This window comes from Triturus cristatus, chromosome 7 (assembly GCF_964204655.1).
Source record: "Triturus cristatus chromosome 7, aTriCri1.1, whole genome shotgun sequence".
In the NCBI taxonomy this organism is placed as follows: domain Eukaryota; kingdom Metazoa; phylum Chordata; class Amphibia; order Caudata; family Salamandridae; genus Triturus; species Triturus cristatus.
This window is the reverse complement of record NC_140590.1, coordinates 997,975,926-997,999,840: the sequence shown is the minus strand read 5'-3', so window position 1 is coordinate 997,999,840 and position 23,915 is coordinate 997,975,926. Positions and strand designations below refer to the sequence as shown.

The 23,915-nt window shown below is 45.0% G+C and overlaps 1 protein-coding gene across 6 annotated transcripts in view; it reads left to right on the top strand.

Moving 5' to 3' along the window:
* The window catches only part of RAPGEF6 (Rap guanine nucleotide exchange factor 6), an 808,967-nt gene that overhangs the window by 701,367 nt on the left and 83,685 nt on the right, over nucleotides 1-23,915 (top strand). For all 6 annotated transcript variants that reach the window (XM_085618031.1, XM_085618033.1, XM_085618030.1 and 3 more), the window contains one exon: nucleotides 1,285-1,531. In XM_085618031.1, the coding sequence (XP_085474157.1) occupies nucleotides 1,285-1,531 (247 nt within the window). The remainder of the gene's footprint in view (nucleotides 1-1,284; nucleotides 1,532-23,915) is intronic.

The following is a 23,915-nucleotide window of genomic DNA, read 5'->3' as shown; positions in this document are numbered from 1 at the left end:
ATGTATGCCATTGACACTGGTTCAACATATGCTAGCAGATGGAAAGATGTTACACTCCAGCTGTGTCTCTACAGGACAAAGCAGTTGCATCGTAGATTGCGGCGTCTGCTGTGGAGATTAGATAATTGACATGTAACGCAGTAAGACTGTTTAGCCATGTGACTGCGACGTTATCCAATAAGGTGTTGGTTTGAAAGTCGTCGTTGCTTTGTCACATTTAGGGGCTCAGAATGATGGTCACTTGGTAAGAATGACATCCACTTTGTATGAATGTCAGCTGCACTAATCCTCAAACTCCAGCAACTCATGAATGTCTCCCCAAAAATATCAGTAAATGCTTAAGTTGTGAATGCATAGGGAGTACTGCATTTCTCTTTATCGTTCTGTGATGACTGTATATATTGGTAAAGCAACTTTAATGAATGCACTGTTGTGGTTACGATCTTAAATTCAAACATTATGACGTTCCCCATCATTTTATTTTCTCTTGTTGCACAGTGCTCCTACCCACACCACTTTCTTTTTGAAATCTGTTTTATCATTGGACATCTCATGCAGCCAAATAGCGAGGACTCAGGTGAAACATCTTAACGACAAGACATACATACAACATTTATATACCTTGGATTGTGGGCTTGTATGTGTTTTTCTGACAAGAGGGTGTTTCTCCCCTCATTCGTATGTACTGTCCAAAACTAGGGATTGTTGTAGGTAGCAGAGCTCACCAAATCTTCCTATAAGCTGCAGGGATCTTTTGTGATATTCAATCCCTATCCCAGTTGATGTTGTGTGTTCCCTTTTCAATTCTAACCAAACACATTCACCCGTACTAAGTGATGTATCAGGAAAATTCATTTAAGTAATGTTTGTAGGTAACTGTGAGTGTCCTCTCGACTGCAGAGTGTGTCCCTTGCAGCTTTATAATTTTAATATCCAGCCAGCAGGCAGCAAAGAGAGGTGTTGGTGGAATGTGGGTGCAAGGTGCAAATCGGTGCTGTGATTTAAAGGGAATTAACTGCTTCAGCACCACTCAAGTTAACTCTAAAGTTGTGTTGGAATATTTAGCTGTCACCATCAGGGCTGCAAGAATACTTTCAGTAAAGATTCAACAGAACCAAAGTGAGTGTCATTGTGGACGAAGTCTAGCTTCGGTGAATTAACATGATAATGTATCGACTTAAAAGTAGTTTTTGGAGGAAGTGTTGTAGTGATTTTCCACTGCAATTCATATTGATGCAATGCAGGTTTGTGGCAGTATTTTTTATTGTGTTTATTCATTTGTAGTGTTTAAGGAACTTCTCAGCAGAACAGCGCAAGAGAAAAAGAATGGTGGACCTCATATTCCTAAAATTGCTGAGAAGAAAAGCAATCGCTTTTCTATCCCAGATCTGCCCGCCGACATGGAGCAGATGTTTCCATGTGAAAAAACCAACAAAAAAATGAAAGCAAACACTGTGTCTGGAGGAAGGAACCGGATCAGGAAAATTTTGGACAAAACCCGTTTCAGCATATTGCCACCAAAACCCTTCAGGTAAGTGATACTGGTTAGAGGATAGCGTTTGATTTTTATTAATTCATTACATGATAGGCTTGATGAGCAATGTTGTCATACTTCTGTAGATACAGCCTTGTGATTGTCAGTTGTATTACTTGCAGATACTTTTTTTTTATACCCGCAGTTTAAATTGGCCGCTTCCTATCTTGTGCATACTCAAGTGTAGTAGTTGGAACTCCTGTATATATGTATAGATCTTTTGTTTTTAAAACGAAGTAAGCCTGACTCCTGAAAAATGTTAGTTTGGCAGGATGGAAACACCTGCTCATTTGTAATTATTTAAATAACTATGAAATTTCTGAAATGGCACACAATAGCCTGATGCACACAGCAGCACCTGTTTTAGTTATCTGGCAACAATGTAACAGGCAGGCGTCCTTCCTCTTGGTACACTGCTTACGTCTAGGTTTCCGTCGAAGGGACCCAGGCAGCACACCTGCAGTGAACGTGTGAAAGTTAATCATAAAGAGCCACAGCTGTGCTTAAGTGGTACTGGTTTTAGCTCAGGGCCGCTCATTTTTTAGGTCTCGCCTGACCCAGCGCATGCGCTGGTCTGGCGTGACTTATTGAGAGGGCTCCAAAAAGTGCTACCAGGCCAGCCAGCGTGCGCCGCGCTTGACCGCGATTACTTTCACTTTCACAGCCGCTTTGATGTTTGATCGCGATCACTTTCACTTTCGCGGCCGCTTGGCATAGCCAATAGGTCTCGCTTTTGGGACCTTATAAGTATTTAGTTATGCAACTGTTGCATGGCTAAACACTTATAAGGTCCCAAAGGCAAGACCTATTGGCTATGCCAATGCTTGTTTTTTCTTGGAGCTTTCTCGCACTGTACCACAGCGCGGGAAGCGCCGGGTTGCTATAGCCTGTCAGAGGCTGCAGTGGAGGGTCCAGGCCAGATGTCAGCCAGTGGGAGGACCTGAAGGAGAGGATCAAATTCAAAGCTCTTATTGTCTTTTTTAAGGCCCTCCATGGGAAAGGAGCTGGCTACCTTAGCAAACTATTGTTACATCCCGGCTCAATCTCTAAGATCCTCCTCCTCCTCCAACCGTGCTTGTACTCCTAAAGTACACCTAGCCTGTATGGGTGGCAGATCTTTTGGATTTTTGGAGGCCCAGGCTTGGAACAGGCTCCCAGTCGCCCTACGTTCCATTACAGATATCTGTCTTTAAGAAACATCTGAAAACGTGGCTTTTTTAAAACTTAGCAGCGTTTAATAGCTCCCCTAACGGCTTTCTGTCCGCGCCGGGACACTCTTTTGAGTAGCCGTTTTGCGCTATAACAAATGCGTTTCATTCATTCATTCATGGACAGTCTGTCAGTTCACCATGGACTCTCGCCCACATCTCTGTGCAGGATCATGTTTTTGGACACCGTAGCCTTCAATCCAGTTTTAGCACACAGGGAATGTGGGGCCTGATGAAGGCTTGAGCATCGTGGCAGGCCTGATGAGGTGGCCTGTTACTTTAGTCGATGTGCTTTGTGTTATGATCTCCACCTAATGTCTGTTTTTTCGAACTAAAATCTTATGCAAGCGGTACAGGTGCACCAACAAACCAACTGAAGCTCACCTTGGTTATACTGCTTCAGGCTTACAGATGATGAATGTCTAACTACTAAAGGTGGTTCATTATAGTGTTCTAAGGTCATATCAGTGGTCGATGAAAAGAAGCTGACGAAATAATACTTTTTAGGATTAATGCTGTTGGTCTGCATCTTTATAACCTTGTGTTGGTTCAGCTGTAGATCTTTGCCTTATGCTCTTCTCTGATGCTGTTCCCTATCTACCATTTGTTCCCCTTTTCCAACGAAGGCCACGCTCTGTGTTTCAATAGAGACAAAAGTGAGAACTCGCATGGATGTCGCGCAGTTTGGAAAATGATGGTTATGTCTCTGACCCAAAAAGTATCCACCAGAATTTGTTGCCTTTTTGCTTTTTTTACATCTGTAAGGGAACCCACGATGTCCTTAACTTTCCAGTCTGTTTTAGGGTTACCTTATTGTCTTATTGTTTACTTGCAAAATGATTATTGGTTTGGCTTAGCAATTCAAGTCCATATGGTTGTGATCTTTTGGCAAGCTGCTGGTTTGAAACCTATAGAGCAGAATTGGATGTTCATTCTTTTAAGGTTGATAGCATGTGTACTTTTGAGTTAGGCAACAGTAACATTTTGCAGTGTTATTTTTGTTTCTCATGGGTGAAAATAAATGCAAGTAGAGAGCAGGTGCAGAAGCAAGTTAAGAATTTTTGCATGTTCTTTTAAACTAGAACTTCAGTGCTTATACCAATATTGCCTCCTTTTCGTATAACTCTCGGTGCGGAGTCATAGATCTGTAGATAGCAGTTAAACATATTATCCATCTGAATACTACTGATTTTGATATTCAAGCTTGCCACCTTTATATCTGATAGAGAAATCTAGCCACAGGTTCCTCAACTTTGAATTAACCCGGCGTCAGACTGGATCCAGAAGATATTTCTTAGAGCAATACTTCTGCGCGCTGGTGGATGGGGGAAGGTCGGCTGTGCGTGGCATCACAGTGTCGTCTGCGCCGTAAGTGACGTCTGCATCACAAATATAGGTGCCACCTCGACACGCTGACGTCTGTTCTTTTCTTTTCGTGCCAGCCAAGCGTTGATCCGTGAAGAGAGCTACCTTCTGTCGCTTTGTGAAAGGCTTTTTTTTTTTTAACTTTTATCGACCCCTTTTTGGTGTGTAGGTGTTTTCCTCATGTCTAGGAAGACTTCTGGGTTCAAACTGTGCGGCGCCTGTGAAGGCTACAGTGGAGAGTGTCATTTGCTGTGGTGGGAGGAAGGGCAGCTGAGGTCCTGGACCTTCAGCTCCCTTCGGTGACGCTCAAGACTGTTATCTTGATGGAGGTCCTGCATCCTGGTGTCTCCTCTTCGGAACCCTTGCTGCCCTTTAATGAGGCCCTTACAGATGTCTGACTGGGAACCTGGTCCAAGCCCAGCACAGGGGCTCCTGCGAATAGGACAATTGCCCACCACCACTGCCCTGCTTTGGGTGACCCAAGCTTCCTCACTACCCACCCTACCCCAGAGAGCTTGGTGGTCCAAGCCTCTACCTACCAAGGCGCATTCCATTTTGCTTCCCCTGACAGGGAATCCAAGAGGCTGGATAGTTTGGATAAGAAAATATTTTATTTCATCAGCCTTGCATTACAGTCGTTTAACACTGCATGCTTTTTGGGCTGTTAGTCCCGTGCTTTGTGGGAAACCGTTGCGCAAGTGCTGCCACAGATGCCGTTTGAGGCCTGGGCTGTCCTCTCCCAAGCAGTGTCAGACAGGAGAGATGCAGCAACGTTCGCCATCCGTAGTGGTCTCAACACGACCGACTCGCTGGGCAGAGCGATTTGATCGATGGGGACTGTTCTACGCCGCGCCTTGTTGAGAACGTCTGTCTTTTCGGGGGATGTCCAGGCCTCTTTCATGGACATGCCCTTTGATGGTACCCGTCTCTTCTGAGTCGAGGCAGACATGGCGCTGGAGCGCCTTAAGGACTCACGGGCTACGGCCAAGTCCTTGGGCCTCTCAGTGGCCACATGTCTACAGTCTGCCTTTCGCCCCTTTCGTGACTACGGAAGGGACTTTCAGCCGTGCCAGCCTTATTCCAGCCACAAGACCGTGTATTCCACAACCTCTGCAGGTGCGGTTCGTTCCAACCCGTTTGTCGGGCAGCCAGAGGTCGGGTCTGTCCACCACCTCTCCTTCAGCCTCAACCTACAAACCTGCCTAGTCTTACCCTTCTAGATCATGGGTGGTCAGTTGGTAGCAGGATCAGCCATAACCTCCACCACTGGCAGAACATCAGACAGGTAGGTCCTCCAGATAGTCCATCCCTTTCAAGTCTAGCCTCCTCCTCTTCATGCCTCCATCTTACGACCGACTGACGGATGATCATCTAATTTTGCTTCAGGAAGAAGTCATGACTTTCTTGGCCAAAGGAGCCATAGAGAGGGTTCCAGCACCAGAAGTAGGCTGTGGTTGTTACTCCTGCTACTTTCTGGTCCAGAAAAAGGACAAGATCCTTTGTCCAATCCTTGATCTACAAGCCCTCAACTACTTGCTCAAAAAGGAAAAGTTCAAGATGATCACATTAGATCAGGTCTTGTCTGCCCTGGACCCAGGAGACTGGATGGTAGCGTTGGACTTACAGGATGCCTATTTCCATATTCCCGTCCTGCCTGCTTATCGGCGCTATCTGTGGCTTACGGTAGGCTATGAGCATTTTCAGTTCACTGTGCTCCGCTTGACCTTACCAGCACCCCTCGATTGTTCCTCAAGGTGATGGTGGTGGTTGCAGCTTATCTCCGCATATCAGCGGTGTCAGCCTTCCCCTATCTCGATGAATGGCTGTTGAAGGCGGGGGCTGGTGTCTCCCACTTCCAGATTAAGGCGGGGTTCAATGTCAACGTGCCGAAGTCACACCTGACTCCCTCTCAGACGTTCCCTTTTTATTGGAGCTATTTTTCTGCTATACTTTTTTGATGACAGACATGTAAGAGTGATGTTGAAAATGCTCTTCCATGAAACTTGTGCCATTGCGAGTACGCCCCGCTATGATCTGTTCAGCAGACGGGCGATTCCTTTTCTAGCTCCAGGTGCGAAACACTGCCATTTAACTGATCCAAAAGCTCCTAGAGCACCGCTGCTGTGCTTCATATAAGCTTTTAACCCTGTAGTCCCCGCAAGTCTACTCATTCTGGTTCCATCAAAATTCATTGCAATTTCACCTTAGTCCACTATCCTTGAGACCTCTTTGTGGCTACACAAGCCCAAAACTCCACACCGACTGCTGAACAATGACAACCAATACACCGTTGTAGACTGTTGAGTACTTATGATGGTAGCAATAGTTGTACTTGTCCAGTACAAGCACAGTGTAGGTGTTGTTGATGCATTCCAGTCAGACTAGTGAAAGTGAACCTGAAGCACTCAGGCAATGCATGGATCAAGTAGCGTGGATTCTATCGCTGTAGATTTGGGCTGTGAAGCGGTGTAGATGTCATGAATGGGTCCAAGGTATGCAGAGTATCATTTGTTGTCATTAATACAGTGCAAGTTTATCGGGTTGATTAATTTGTGTGCACACTGCCCCCAACACACTTCAAAGCAAACTCATGTGAAATTGGCTTTGCTTTTGTTTCCAGTAGGTGTGCAAGTTATTGTAGTTTCTTTTAACACTGTTAAGGCTCATTACATATATTTTACCCTTTGCTGTTAGTCCATCGTCTCTTACCTGTCCGGCTGTAGGTGCAGGGCATTTAAATACACCCATTCAGATATTTTCAATTAAAACGTTTGTTTTGGATCACTTGCTTTCACTCATCTGAATTGTTGTTCATGTCCTATATGATATGTTTTGTTTCATAGCAATACAACTGAAATGCCCTCTCTTTTAGCTTCATGGCACTCTTGCGGTACCATCGTGTTGTCAAACTGCAACGTTTTTTTGTTGCATATTGTGATGGACAAAAGACAGGTCGGCAATTTCAACAGCAATACGTTTTTCAACTTGAACTCGCTTAAAGTTCATACATTGTGGCCAATCCATGACTGCAGCCAGAGGGAAAAAGTCAGAAGTTGCAGTTGGCGAAGGCAGAGAACATGTGCACTCAAAAATAGGATGCTAATGTGTTGCTGCTGCAAGTGCCCATGCTTGTCCCAGTATGGTCTGATATAAGTATGTATTTCATTCCAGTCACAATCTGTACACAATAATGTGTGTAACAAGGAGACGCTAAACCCAGCGGAATGTGTATGTGCCAAGACCGCTTTAAGTAGCACATCATTTTACTAGGAAAAGAAAGCAGCTGTGGTGAACGGTATCCATAACAAAACACGTCCTTTGCCTATTAACATTAGTAAAATGTTGTGTATTTGTAAAGTGCATTATCACCCGCGGGGGAATCATGGCGAGTACAGCAGCTGTGTTGTGACTAGATATGTTGGCATGGATGATAATATCACGTAGAAACTTGAACAGAGTCCATCTTCACAGTACCACCACTACAGACAGCTAGAAAGAAAGTGTATTTTGTTAACTGCAGGCCAAAAAATGAATGTAATTACAAAATATTTCTTTTGAGATCAATTTAAGAAAATGTAAGGAAACATTTAATTCAAGGCGTTGCAGGTGCTCCTGAATGATGGGGTAAGGATTAGTTTTATGGTTAAGATTAGAGTTACGATGTAGGGTAAAGGTATTTTTGGCTTTGTTTAGGTTAAAGGGAAAGTGTTAAGTAAAGGTTAGGCGTGGGGCCAAGTGGGCATGGTGTAGTTAATGTCGGGGTTCATTTGAAAATGAGTGGGTGTACCAGATTGTCATGGTAAAGGAATTTGTATTAGTTTCTTTTTAGGAATCCTAACATTAATTTAAAACCCGTGCTGCTGACATTTCTCTGTGGGCATCAGGTAGGGATAGCCAATGTTGTTATCTCCGTTGCGCTATCGGCTCCCCCTGCCCTTTCTAGACCTGGTCGCAAAGGGCACGAACGCAGCTGCAGAAATCTCTTGGAGCATTATCTACATTCTGCATTTTCCACACTTTGTCAATCCCTAAGCCCCTCACCAGCAAACTGGAGGCTGGTTGGGAGCTACGAGTGGGACAGAGGATCAACCTGTGATGTTATCGGAGATGAAGAGTGTGATGTCACTTCCGCTATTTCTAGCATTTTGGTGAATTGACATCCATGGGCGTCTCTGTAATGGTTCCTCTGTAAAGATATTTCACTCCCAAATATGTTTTTTTGTAAAGATCGACACCTTTTTGGTAAAGTGCCTGAATATATTCTGTAAAACAATGCGATAGATCATAATGAATGTTAAGCTTTGATATTTAAAGTACATCTTAAAGAACAGTGAATGGCTTGAGCTCTAATGTATGAATACATTTAAGCAGTTTGTCTTTCTAGTTGTCTGTCTTATGTTACTTTTATTATTCGCTTGTCTTTTTACCCTCATGCTGTCGCTTTCTCTTTAAACTCATGGTGTATGTGACTGTGATATCAATGTTTAACTGTATTTTATGAAGGGAGTTCAATGTTGACATCAATGTGCTGCATTGTTCTTGTCTCACAACATTGTCTTCTTTTTATTTATGCATCACCTTCTCAGGGGACTGTTTTGGTAAGAAATTACCTTATTTAACGTTTTTCTTGATGGGATGTACCAATGCAGCTTCCTAACAAGCCGCGATGCTCTGTCCGTCTAATGTGTTCCCTGCGTCCTCTGTCATTGCATCACGCGTGCCCGCTGCACAAACCGCGCTTCGCTCGTGCTGCATCATCATCAATATTCATCACAGGGTTTCCATTAAGTGCAACCCTTTTGTTAATTCTGACTGCTGGCATTTGCAAGTGTTAAATTATTTAGGTCTCTCTGGTTACTGGACTTGTCTTGAAAATCCAGCAAAAAAAATGCTGTAGCATAGTGTGATTCATCATAAGCATTCCTCTATCATTCCCATTTCTATTTACAGCAACTCTACTCGCCTGTTATGTTCTTTTTCTCACTCTTAGCATGTCCTGGTTCTAGTATGGAGAGCGGCATCCCAAACACCAAGGCTTTTTTGTCTTGTGAAGCACACATTCAGTGTCTAGACCTTGCATTTGGGGTTGTATAGTTGCAGTATCTATAGGTATCTCTCAGTCGTCTCTGCAGCATAGTTTTTCTTCAAATTCACCTACACACCCCAGAGAGCATAGTGGGATACTGGGCTTCCCTTTCATAATGGTTTGTGGTATGCAGTTAGTTGAAGGACAAATTGTTCCTCTTGTGATCTTTTAGCAAGTCAAACGGCAAGTATGTTGATATTAGTAAAAGGAGAACCTATAAAAGATGAGATGAGGTTTGCCTTTAGATGTCATTATGAGTAGCCATTTTGTTTAGAGCATGGCCATTTGGTAACGTCTAAAATTATTGGAAAATGTGTCATTCGAGGGATGTTCAAAATTCTTTACTGCAATTTATTCATTTTCCGAGGTACTCCGAGAAGTCTTCTTTATTGTACATTCAGTGCCACTATTTTTTAATTTTATGAAGTTCATTTTAAACACAGCGAAGCTGTTTTCTAGACTGCATCGGGGGGCATGGGTGGCTTTATGATGGTCATGTTATTCGTTGTATGTAGCACAGTACTGTTAAAACTGTTGGATATAAAACGGTCCAGTGTTATGATGCTTATTTTCTCCTATATTATTTGGGATAGACTGAACAGAACTGCAATGCATGTTTGTGGTTAAGACGATTACGGTAACAAAATGGGGTGAAGTTGAGTGTCACACTGGAAGTTGCAAAGTTCGGGCCTGAGGACTGTATCCTGCAATGCTATGTATAGAGAAACACTACTGTCACATGTCCATTGTTGGTGGTCATTTGAAATGCCAATAAATACAATAAAAAAAAAGGTAGATTAGAGCTGGCGTTAGCCAAGACCTTCTGATTTTCCTAATTATTAATATGCTTTCATGTGCAGGTTTTCAGTCACCTCTCTTCATCCATTGGTCTGTCGTCATTTCATTCACATTTGCTTCAATCCACTACTGCATATAGCATGGGGCAGTGGCTCAGCCTGCTTAAGCCACTGGATTGCTTCACTTTGAGCAAAGTTCTGTAGCTCACTAGTTCCCTTTAGTGCCATTGTATTTATTTTTACTATATCATTGCTTTAGTGTTTAGAACTTGATGTGATAGCAGGACAGTGCTGACGAACAGTCCATCTTTATCAGAACCCATCTCCTGCCATTGCTGTTGTAAATTCTTTTTGGAGTGTTTTGCTTAACTGACTGCTGCTGTTTCACAGCATACCAGATTGTGTTAATTTGAAACTGTTCTGTATTAAGTTATCCTCTTATTACCTTTTTCTTTCATTCTTTTTTACTTTCTTTCCTGTATTTTTTCTTTTTCCTTTTTTCCGTCCTTCCTCGTTTACTAATGTCTCTTTCCTTTCTTCTGTTCTTTTTTCTTGCATCTTCCTTTTTCTTTGTTTTCTTTTTCTGTTCTTTCCTTTGCTTTCACTCAATCTTCTTTCGTTCCTTCTCTTCTTCTTTTTTCTTTATTCCTTCCTTCCTTCCTATCTTCCGTGCCATGTAGTACTATGTAATGAGTGTGCATGTTTTTTTTAACATCCAAAAACTTTTGGGGCCTGAAGCAAGTAGTTGGCATATTCCCAAATAAAGTATAACAAAAACCTTAGGAAAAAATTTGCCATAAGGCTGGCAGCCAGCGCCAAACCTACTGGCTTTGATAACTGCTTGTTTCATCTGTTCTTGCAATGGAAGCTGGGGAGACCCTCTCCTTTGTCATGGATGATCCCACTGTGATGTACTTCTTTACTGTTAGTGCAAAGTCAACATTCTTGCCATGCTTTTGACCCTAAAGGTAAAAACTCTTTCCCATCCTGGGATCTTAAGTAGTGTACATAATGTTGAAGTATCTGCCTAAACTCAACATTCCAGAATTCTTCTCTCGGTATAGAGAAAAAAAAACTATCCATTTGCACATGAACAGATCCTAACTGCAACATTAAGATTATCTTTTCTAAAAATTTTTTATAATACACATTTGTGCTCATACATATACTTAAAATAACATTTAAACCACGTTTTTCTTGCAATTGGCACTGGGAACTGAACACACTTACTTTTACTGAAGATAGATTACTTTTTATTTATCTCCCCTTCCTAGCTAAAAAGTCATACATACAGTCTCAGTTCAGGAAATTACTAATTTGTATGAAGCGAGCGATGACATAACCATGACAAAAAGCATTTCCCTAGGGATTAGGCTGATTTGAATATCATCCAACAACTTCCTGATGGCTACTTCTAACTGCAGAGTCCATGACTTTTGAACTCCCCCAGGCAGCAGTCTGGATCGGAAAACTTCAGTTATTGCTCCAGCACACCAGTTGGTGGAACTATCAGGCTCCACTGTGGCTTTGTCCCACCTCTGGAATTGACTGGCTGCACAGATTATGTAGCTGCTACCCTTGTGGGCCAACAGTTTATCATAAAGTAGGGAGACTGACGCACCAAATAATCAGTACTTCATTTTGAGACTGAATTTTATTCTTGGCCTGATCCAAAAAGTGAATGGCACTTCCTTCAAGCGATGGATTAAGAGAACTGATATAAACAAACCAAATAGTGAAGGGGGTGACCCAAAGCCCCTCCTTCTCTGTGTTCCTGATGTTGACGGCTTGAGCTCTGTCAAGCAGCTAAAGAGGTCAGTTGGTACACTTAATTACCTTAAGTTTTTCCTTCATAGCCAAGTAACTGGTATGCAGAATCTAAATGCTCTCAAAAACTCAACGCATCTACAAAATTTGCATATCACAGTATCTATTTAAAATACCTCCTGAATAAAGCATAAACTATTTTTATTTATTTAATCTTTATTTCGGCCGATTTGGCCATAAAAGATGTACAAAAGAAGCACATGAACATGTAAAACCATCAAAGAAGGTAATTAGGAAACACATCAGATAAAAGACCATACAATTAAAATTAGAACTTAAAATTAGGTGGGAGCCTGCGACTTTAAAATACGGGTGCGAATATGCCAGACATTAGTGAGAAATTTGGCTAGTGCAAACACAATTGGACCTGAAACATCAGTTTTTAAAATTCTATACACCGGGAGGTACTCCCTAAAACCAAGGTTTCTAATGAGTGGTAGGAGCCAATATTTCCTGGCGGCCTTGTAAGTTGGACAAAACAAGACCACATGCAGATCGCTTTCCTCTGCTCCCACACATGCCGGACATAGCTTGGTAGATGGCAGTGTTGACCAGGAGCAGGTGTAGGCCCTCCCTGGCTTTATGGAATGCTTGGCCACGGAGGAGGATCTCCTTTGGCACATTCCTCCCACACAGGCTCCGGCCCCAAAGACATGGTCCCCCTTGGCTCTGCAAATTAATTCCCTCTTGCTGAAATACGGACTACGTGCCTGTAATGGCAGGTCTAAGTCTGATACCAAGGCAAGATGCACTTTTAACAGAATGGGTAGTGAGTCCAGATTGGACTACGTATTAGTCCCGGTGTCTTCTTGGCCTTTTGTTGAAGATTTTTGGGTCACAGTCAGGAATGATAGTGACCACAATGCCCTTGAATTAAGCTATAGTCATCCCGGCGCCCCAGTCAGGGGAAATTAAATGGCCGATTCTATGGATTGTCGGGGACTCGAGTCTAATAGACGCAAAATAAAGTGGGAGCATTTATCCTCGCATCCGGATAAGATCTATAATTTATATGCTCAAACATTGCCTCTTCTCGAGAAGCTTCAGGTGCTAGCCGAGATAGCCACTAGTGTGGATATTCATTCCGATCTGGGACAGTTACATTCTGACCTCCTCAAAATAGTCTCTGAATTTTTAACAAAACCGATAACTAGGACTAATAGGAAAACTCTTGGTCCATCTTGGTATAACGGCGCTTGCCGCAAGGCAAAAGCCGACCTCCTGGAATCAATCAAGGAAGGAAGGGGTGCAGTGGACATTAGGGCCAGACGGAGTGTCTATAAGTCCCTGATCTTAAACGCAAAAAGTGAATGGGAACATGACAAATGGACCAAACTCACTAATTTCCTGGCCCGTGCAGACTCGCGCAAATTTTGGCGCTGTGTCAACACGGGTGCTGAGGAATTACCACCTGCCTTAGAACCGAACATCTCACCTAAGGTGTGGGAGGACCATTTCCAGTCTCTTTATAAACTACCAGCGGATGCTGAGGAAAGTTTTAGCTTCCCCCATTGCCCCATTGAGACTGGCGAACCATTCACATTAAAGGAGGTACGAACCGCTTTGACCGGTCTCGCCACAGGAAAGGCACCTGGCTTGGATGGTCTTCCGGGTGACTTGTTCAAGCAGGAGCCAGACGTTTGGACCCCCTATTTCTTGACTCTCTAACGCCATTTTAGCGGGCATGGCTGTTCCGGATACTTGGCTGGGAGCAGAGATTGTCCCAATTTTTAAAAAGGGTTCGCCTCTGCTCCCAGCCAATTATAGACCCATTAGCCTAATAGATGTGCCGCAGAAGATTTTTGGCAGGCTCATTTTAAATCGCCTCCAGGATTGGATCGAAGAAACGGCGATTATGAGCCCTTACCAAGCGGGATTTCAACGAGGTATTTCCACCACCGACCAAATCTTCCGCTTAACTCTTTTACATTGGAAGACGGTGCTGATTGAGGGTGGCAGTCTCTACACAGTTTTTGTAGATCTTCGTGCCGCCTTCGATCTGGTGCCTAGAGATAGGTTATGGTCGGTGTTAATGAAGATGGGGGTCCCTGCGCATATTCTTTTAATTTTGAGAAGGCTCCACCAGGGGAACTACGCCAAAGTAAGGTGTGGACGGGATGGCACTTTGTCCGATGCTTTCCCTGTCGATAGGGGGGTCAGGCAGGGATGTGTCCTCGCCCGACCCTTTTTTGTCTTTTTGTCAATGGGGTCGTAGATCATCTTTGTACCCTGAATGACATTGATGCCCCCAAGTTGGATGGCAGCAGGGTTCCTGCAATCTTGTTTGCGGATGATACCCTGCTGCTATCCAAATCCCCTATGGGACTCCAACGGGTTTTAGATGGCTTCGTAGGTTTTTGCGAGGAACGCGGGTTGGAGAACAATGCTTCCAAAACGAAATTCATGATCTTCATCCCCCCCCCGATTACACGTGCGTGCCCTAGTATTGGGTCCTCTAGGTTGGAGAGGGTTTTTACCTTTGAATACCTGGGTATAGTTATTAACGAGCGCATGACTTGGGAATCCCACAAATTAAGGGCTAATATGAAACTTACTCAGTTGGTGGGGGGAATTGGCAGGCTGACAAAAGGCCTTACATATAAGCCCCTAGGCCCACGCATACAAATTTACAAGGTCCAGGCTAGGGGGGCAATTACTTATGGTGTAGAAATTTGGGGACACACGTCTTCACAGAAGCTCCAGGTAACGGAGAATACTTTTCTCAGGCAGCTGACAGCGTTACCTGCTAGTACCCCTCTTTTGCCCCTTAGACTGGACTTGGGATTAAGACCAATCTCAGTGGAGTTGGGCTTAAAACCCCTAACTTTATGGTGTAAGATATGGTCTTCCCCTGAACTTTCTAAATACAGATCAGAGCTGCAGGAGATTCTGCGCCTCCGCAACAATACACAAATACCTTGGCTAAGCTATATAAAGCATACTTGTGAGACATTGGATCGACCAGACTTATGGCATGATCCCGAGGCTGCATGCCTCAGGGTCCCACGTAAACTTATCACAAAGGCTTTTCGTGAGCATTATTTGCAAGACGCCATAAGGAACGCGAAGGAGGGCTCTCATACTGCCTACTTCCTGGCTTTTAAAGACTTTTACCACCTAGAGTTGGCTTATAATGATATGGGTCCCACTCTCACAAGAAAGCTTTACATGCAATGGCGCTATAATACTCTCCCCCTGAGGGCATTTACTGCTCTTTGGCCACATGCAGAACATACGGCCTCATGCCCCTTTTGCAAGCACACACAAGAGACTGATTTGCATGTCATATTTTTTTGCCCGGTATATAGCAGAGCAAGGAAGTATTGGCTTTGTCCACTACTTAGAAACATGGGATTTAATCAATACTCCCCCGCTTTTAGATTACTTAAGTCTGACATTTCCCCCCCAATTGCATTTGCGGTTGCCAAATTCTTAACGTCCATGTGGTTTACACGATTAGGCCTTCTTAAAACCATATTAAGTAATGATGTTTTATTGAGCTAATATCTTTATTATAACTGTGCAATGTTTTTATATTGTAAATGTGTTCTGTATTATGATGTATTCTTTTATGGTCTCAACGACCGAAATAAAGATATTTGATGATGATGATGATGACAAACCAAATAGTGAAGGGGGTGACCCAAAGCCCCTCCTTCTCTGTGTTCCTGATGTTGACGGCTTGAGCTCTGTCAAGCAGCTAAAGAGGTCAGTTGGTACACTTAATTACCTTAAGTTTTTCCTTCATAGCCAAGTAACTGGTATGCAGAATCTAAATGCTCTCAAAAACTCAACGCATCTACAAAATTTGCATATCACAGTATCTATTTAAAATACCTCCTGAATAAAGCATAAACTATTTTTATTTATTTAATCTTTATTTCGGCCGATTTGGCCATAAAAGATGTACAAAAGAAGCACATGAACATGTAAAACCATCAAAGAAGGTAATCAGGAAACACATCAGATAAAAGACCATACAATTAAAATTAGAACTTAAAATTAGGTGGGAGCCTGCGACTTTAAAATACGGGTGCAAATATGCCAGACATTAGTGAGAAATTTGGCTAGTGCAAACACAATTGGACCTGAAACATCAGTTTTTAAAATTCTATACACCGGGAGGTACTCCCTAAAACCAAGGTTTCTAATGAGTGGTAGGAGCCAATATTTCCTGGCGGCCTTGTAAGTTGGACAAAACAAGACCACATGCAGATCGCTTTCCTCTGCTCCCACACATGCCGGACATAGCTTGGTAGATGGCAGTGTTGACCAGGAGCAGGTGTAGGATCGCAGAGGCAATGTGCCATATCTCCATTGGAGAAATAGCTTCCTGGCCAACACAGGAGACATAGCGTCCAGAACCCTCTCCAGCCGGTATGAGTCCTTACTTTGCGCGAATACAAATGTTAATGACCCCTCATCCTTGCAGTCTAAGGCCATAGTTAATTTCTGCTCGTGATAAGCACTGACCAAAGCTCTTCGTGGGATCCTTAGTGAGGCATTAGCAGGATCCGACCACAGGTCGGGGAGCCCCAATCCCATACAGGACTTTTTTATATATTTTATCCACGGGATCTGTAGAGCTTTAGGGTGGGTTAGAAACTCCCTCAGTTCCGCCTTATACGAAGAAAGTTCTTCGCTGCTCCATAGCCTTCGCCAGTAGACTATGGGTCTGAGACCTAGTTCATCTGCTAATGGTCTCAGGCCCAGGTCCATCCTCAGGGGGAGGAGCGGGGTACTGGACGGGAGTGCTACTATCTGTCTAATGAAGTTGTTCTCAGTTATAGACAAGCTGCAGGAAGCTGTGTGACCCCACATTTCCGCCCCGTACATCAGAGCTCCTCTTGCCTGAGCCTTGTATATCTGGATAAGCGGCCCCAGCGGTCGATATGTCGAGCTTTTCATCAACCGAACGATGCCGCCAGTGGTCTGCACTAATTTAAGATTAACCCTAGTCTGGTGGGTTCCCCAAGACATGGTTTCATTCAACGTTACACCTAGATATTCAAAGGTGGAGACTCTCTCTAAACGTGATGCTCCCAGTAGAGGGTTCGGGCGTGATCTTGGGGTTGGGTTCAGGACCATAAACTTAGTTTTGGTAGAATTAATTTCTAATCCCCTATCTGTGCAGAAAGCCACAAAAGAATCAAGGATCCTCTGTATCCCCATGGGAGTTTTGGACAGCAGCAGGGTGTCATCTGCAAACATAATTGCAGGCACCCTGCTGCCATTCAATTTTGGGGCATCAGTGTATTCAGTTCCATTGAGATGGGCGATTACCCCGTTGACGAAGAGGCAGAACAGGGTCGGTGCCAATACACAGCCCTGTCTAACCCCCCTGTCAACGGGGAATCTGTCCGTTAGTTGCCCAAGTTTCCCGCACCTGACCCGGGCATAGTTATTATGGTGCAATCTCTTTAAAATTATCAGGATGTCTGGGGGGACCCCCATCTCAGCCAGAACACTCCAGAGTTTTCCTCTGGGCACGAGGTCAAAGGCAGCCCTCAGGTCCACAAATATAGTGTATAAACTACCCCCTTCCAGTATTGCTGCCCTCCAGTAGATAACGTTCAGACGAAAAACCTGATCCACTGTGGAGACTCCCTTTCTAAATCCCGCCTGGTACGGACTGAGGGCGCCTGTTTCCTCCACCCAGTCCTGAAGCCGATTCAGCAGTATCCTGCCAAACAGCTTCTGTGACACGTCAATTAAACTGATTGGTCTATAGTTGGCTGGGAGCAGGGGCGAGCCCTTTTTGAATATAGGAACCACCTCTGCCCCCAGCCAAGTACTCGGAATTTCCATGCCACGTAAGACTCCATTAAACACAGCAGCCAGATAGGGGGCCCATACACCGGGCTCCTGCTTGAACAGGTCCCCGGGCAGGCCATCCAGACCTGGCGCCTTTCCGCCTTTAAGTCCCATTAATGCTACCTTCACCTCGCCCACTGTTATCAAATCCCCGCCATACTCTGCCAGTCCAGTACCGATGTCAATCTTAGTTACTCCCAGCTCAGAACTGTAGAGAGACTGGAAGTGTGCCTGCCACACCCCTGCTGCAATATTTGGCTCTGTTGCCGAAAGGAGGTTCCCCGACCCCCCGTTTACTACTCTCCAAAACGTTCGGTGGTCTCTTGCTGCGAGGGAAGTGGTGAGCTCCTCCCACTGGTTCTCCTCCCATTCGGTTTTAGCATGGGTAACCAGTTTTTTATAAGCCCGTCTATTTTCTCGCAGCTTCTCTCTGCCTGTTCCCTCCTTGATGCTTCTAAGGAGTTCTCCCTTTGCCTTCCTGCAGGCTGCATTGTACCATAGGGCCTTATGTTGCTGGGTCCTCCTCTGATTCTGAACCCTGCTAAAAAGCTCAGAAACTGCTCCCTTTATAAGGTCCTCATGAGCCTGATATAATTTCTCATGATGGTCTATATTGCCCACATCATTGGCTAGCTCTCCCACTTTTTCCAAAATAGGGATTAAACCTGCGTAGAGCTTCGAAAGTTTCACTTGGCTCGTAGCTAGTTTATCCCACCTGATTCTTCTCCTGTTATTATCTAATAGTAGTTCAGGGTTGAACTCCTCCATGGTTGTTGTGGAGGCCTTTAGCCCAGGATGGCTAAGGTCGAGTTCAAGGGCGTTATGGTCACTATCCAATCTCTCCACAACCCTAAAGTCCAAGATCGAAGACCAGTTCACTATCTGCACAAGGGCATAGTCCAAGCGGGACTCTCTTCCCAGTCTGTTGTACGTGGTTTTGCTTGGTACATCAGACTTAATACGTCCATTGCAGGCTCTAATTCCATGCTTTAGGGTAAGGGCAGTAATCTGCAATGCCACAGGCGTCCATACCTTTGGGGAAGGTCCTACGACAGAGGGTACTGACCACCTGAACTCTTCTTCCATGGGAAATTCCTCTACGAGGCCGACCAGCGGCTCGAAATGGGAATTTAAATCCCCTCCCACTATATAAGGAATGTCTCTTGGCATTTCCGCTAGGTATACTGAAAGCTCCTCTATCGTGGGAGATTCACGCGAAGCTCCCACTGGCCTGGAGTAAATATTTATCAGGGCAAGTTTCGCTAGGTGCGGCCAGGCCAGTAAAACCACTAGGATATCATCTGATGGCACCGGTAGGCGTGAAGCCTGACATCCTAAGTGGGATGCCACCCAGGTTATGAGTCCACCAGAGGGGCAGCCCTTACCCTCCCACCTAGCCAGGATGGAAAATGACTCGTAACCTTGGTGGTTATAATCTTCCCTTGCCCAAGTCTCTTGGAGCATGCAAACATCCCCGGACTCGATGTAAGTTGTCCAATCTAGAGTGCCCAGTTTACTGGCAAGGCCAGCCACATTCCACCAAATTAGTCTCATGTGCGCTGGAGAAGCCACAGAACAGATTGCAGAGGTGGAGTGGGGGGAAGAGCCAGCACCAGAGCCAGAAACTACACCTATTGCTCTAACAGGGTCATTTTCAGAGGTGGGTTCAGCCAGATCAGGAAGTTTACTGGGACCGTTACCCAAGGTCACAGGATTTGGGTCCGGGTTTGGGGGCAGTCAGTCCACACCATCCAAACCGTTCAGGCAGTTAAAACGATTGTGGTCCAAAAAGGGAGTCTCCAGAGGTCGATAAACTGGACGTGGAGCATATCCCCTATATCTAGATCTTCGTTCCACCCTTGTCCAGTTGCCTTGTGACAGATCATGGTGCACTCAAATGGGAGGGAAAAAGAAGGAAACTGGCAAAGTCTGTATGGTAGAATCCAGTGATCTATTTGACCCAGCACAAATGTGTAGTACTGGTCCAGGGTCTCGAAAAGACACAATGATACAGTCCCCTGCTATTGATTTCCCCGACTTCCCCAACCATGGTACCCTTCTTACCATAATGATCTCATTGTTAAGGTGGGCTGGGAGAGGTCTGTTCCAGTTCAACCATTTAATGGTTTTCCTCTTGAGTGAGTGAAAGTTCTCATTTTCACCCAGTTCTAAAGAAGGAACACCAGCCAAAACCACCATGAGGCTGTTAGCCTCTGGTGGTAGGTCGGGTCCCCGTGGTCTAGGGGCAGGCTTACCAGGGAACAGGGGGGCAGTACCAGCATTATGTAGGACCCGAGGGTTTGAGCCAGTATCTATGCGTTGGAAACCTGGGCCATCTGTCTGTGGTGGTAGGATGTTAGGATTGCTAGAAGGAACTGGAACTGGGATAGCCATAAGTGGCTGTAAAAGGGGAGCGGCAGTGGCGCCCAGAGGAGGCCCCGTGTGGATCGGTGCGTTTTGTATATTGGGGAAGGTACCTATTGGTAGATTGGACTCAGTGGTTCTACTCTCTCTAATGGGCAACAGGAGTGATCTAATTAGGGCTTCGATGCTCCCCAAGGAGATGCCAGGAAGTAATGTGTTAAGTGGGCTCTTCCCTTTGTCGCTGGTAGACACAGAGGTAATAGTGTTAGTACCCTTAAGGGGAGTAGCCTTGTGCACATTAGCTAATGGCCTATCCAACATAGATACGGACTTAAGTGACTTTCCAAAATCCGAGTGGGGGATCTTGGTCTTCCCCTGACCACCCCTCAACTTCCTTCTGCGCTTATTTGGTGGTGGGTCATGCACCTCTGCCACCACAGTTTGCTTTGGCTAGTTAATCCTGGTTTTAGCTCTGGTGTGCGTTTGGGTGAGTAAGTCAACTACCGTACTACTGGCAGCTAGTAGTGGAGTGAAGTCCGTAGTTTGTTTAGGAAGTGGGCCAGGAATAGAAGAACTATCCCGTAGTAATAGGGGAACATCTTCTTGGGATAAAAGATCCTGGCTAGCATTAAGGGAACCTTCCTCTTGGGAGATAGGATAGGAAGTTATATCACTGAGGGGCCTATTTTTCATGTGTTCAATCGAGCGACGGCGCTCTGCCCTACGCATCTCCAGACATGTTACGTTTCCCCCGTCACCCTTTACCGATTTGAAATAATTGTCCAGAGTCCCGGTGTTGGCTCCCCCCTCCTTCGCTGGTGTTCCGCCTAGGGCCGATGATGGCATACCCAGAACCTAATTCACAAACCAGATAGGTTCAAGTAAATGCAGGTGAAAGAGAGTGGGCCCAGCCCAGCCTCCTGCGGCCCCTGACGGCCACAGACGGTCCCGCCCTTGTCCCGGGCTTATCCCCGGGCGCTCCCGCGACGCGGAAGTGGCTGTTTAAATTAGTAGGAGGAGAGTTAAGCTGTGAGTGGGGCGGGGCTTGCAGGGAGAGCGGCCAGGTGGCAGGAGGCGCGGGTTAACAGGACTGCTGGGAGACGTAGTCCTGTCCCGCCGCTCGCAGCCCTGCACTCGCCCAGTCCCTCCTGAAACAATCCGCAGGTTTGAACAAACGGCTCTCACGCCGCAGAGGGACCCGCGAAGCGGGTTCCGCAAGGAGTAGTAGAGGGTCCGGTGAGAAGCCAGCAGCAAGCAGCAAGTCCGCCAGGTATCCCGGGGCAGAAGAGCTCAGAAGGGCTTTTTCAAGCTGTGAGTGGGGCGGGGCTTGCAGGGAGAGCGGCCAGGTGGCAGGAGGCGCGGGTTAACAGGACTGCTGGGAGACGTAGTCCTGTCCCGCCGCTCGCAGCCCTGCACTCGCCCAGTCCCTCCTGAAGCAATCCGCAGGTTTAAACAAACGGCTCTCACGCCGCAGCGGGACCCGCGAAGCGGGTTCCGCAAGGAGTAGTAGAGGGTCCGGTGAGAAGCCAGCAGCAAGCAGCAAGTCCGCCAGGTATCCCGGGGCAGAAGAGCTCAGAAGGGCTTTTTCAAGCTGTGAGTGGGGCGGGGCTTGCAGGGAGAGCGGCCAGGTGGCAGGAGGCGCGGGTTAACAGGACTGCTGGGAGACGTAGTCCTGTCCCGCCGCTCGCAGCCCTGCACTCGCCCAGTTCCTCCTGAAGCAATCCGCAGGTTTGAACAAACGGCTCTCACGCCGCAGCGGGACCCGCGAAGCGGGTTCCGCAAGGAGTAGTAGAGGGTCCGGTGAGAAGCCAGAAACAAGCAGCAAGTCCGCCAGGTATCCCCATAAACTATTTACTTATAATGGTGCAGCTTTTATTGGTCCTGTTCCGGGCGAACAATCCAATCTTACTCGAAAAAATGTTCTGACGTTTCTTTGCTATCCCCCACTTTTAGAGACTCAATATAAACTCTCAGTTGTAAAATGTTGCTCCGGTTTTGAGTGCAGTATCACCTTTTGGTATGATATGCCTCTTTAAGGTGTTTTAATTGGTTCTCCATGAGAGGATGCAGTTTAAAATATAGGGCTTCCCACATAGTCAGAAACGTGGGTTTTTCTGTATGTTCAGAAAGTGAGGTTTTCCCTTCACTTAACCCCCTCAGATGTGTGAATTGTGTCTTTAAACTATAAAATCTTTTACTATCCCAACAATTGTGTTTTCTGTACTCTAATATAGAGTTGGGTAAAAACAACTGTTTTATTATCCTATTAATAGCCTTAAAATGTTCTTTTAATCTACATTCTTTCACATTGAATACTCTTGGTTACCACCCAACAGCAGTGGCAGTCATGGAATTCTACGAGCACCCTCGATGTATGCCCCCCCCCCCCCCCATTCCATTCATCCTCTGATTCATCCTAAACTGAAATTATGGTCTCTAACATTGTGCTGAATTACTCCCTTGTACTTTTTTTGCTAATCTCACCAATCTAAATATATATCTCCATGATTACAAATCCATATAACGATTCATGCTACACAAACCCATTTTGACTCTTTATTATTGTTGAAGAATATTACTATTAGCCTTTTCTGGAGTGATTGATGGCACTTTGTGGGGTTTTGTAGCCACTGATATTTCATTTCCTGTCTTGGATGAATGTGTTTCTATTTCTCATTTTTATTTCGGATCTTTTTGCATGCATTGTTCCACTAGAAATCCCAAATGATCTAGGGATTTCGTCCTTGAAGCTGGACTTCTAGACTTTTAATCTGTGTCAGGAAATGTATATTATGAATTAATTTGCAGATCTTCCCCACTAGAATAGATGTCATGCTAATGATCAGCCGCTAGGGATATTTTATGCTACAAATAGCAAATACAAGTGCAGTGGTACTTAAGATAAAGTGATGAGTGCAAAATGCTCACAAAAATCCCCAGATGTCAGTTTTCCAAAACTCACTTTTAAATAAAACATTTTTATATATATTTTTTTAATCGTTATGAAGTTAAGTAAGAACTCCTGGTGGGTGACGGATCACTGAACAATAAGCTATAATCTGCAGGAGGCAAGTAGGAGTTCATTTCACTGACCCTGTTGAAAAGATTTATGATACAAAACACCAAGTGCTCTAGTTAAACAACCAAGGGAAAATGATCAGAGTGGACAAAATCGATTCTTGTTGCTATGAGTTCCGCAAATGGATATGAAATGATGCAATATTCGGGTCGATGCTCTTAAGTTTTCAAACTAGGAGGTATTTTGCAAGTTCCATTGTTCGATAATTACGTACCGTAGCAGTGAGAAGGTTGGCAGAAGATTGCAGTAATTCCCCAGCAAGATCTCGGATCAAACACATCTTACATATAGCAGCTGACAGACCATCAAGAGAGTACACATTCACATTTGTACTAATCGAAATAATAATATAATGCTGAAGGAGAAGCCACAAAATCGTCCAGTATACTCATGCATTATTGAAGCTCCAAATGCCTTCCACCTGGAGAGTAGTGGACGCTGGTTTGCAGGTTGCACCTCGCCCCCTTTACACTTGTGTGTACCAAGAAACGAGGAAGTCTTATGAGTTGGCTGCACCAGTCTACAGTGCGTTACTCTTTGTCATTCAGACCTCATTTTGATTACCTTTTGCCACCCTCTGACTTGCTTGTAATGCCTTGTCATAGTGTCCAGCCGCATGTCTTTTCACCCATGGTCGAGCTGGCCTATAGAGCAATCAGGCAGTGCCCGACGGGCTGATCTGACTAGGCAGTATGTGGGAGAGTTTTTTTTTTTTTAGCTCTTTGTGGGCTTCATTTATGACCTTCTAGGCCGGTTTATACTATCGATTTCCCTGATATTAAAACAAACATTACCTGCAGCAAGCTCAAATCCATGCAGTCTTCCATACCTTGCAAAACAC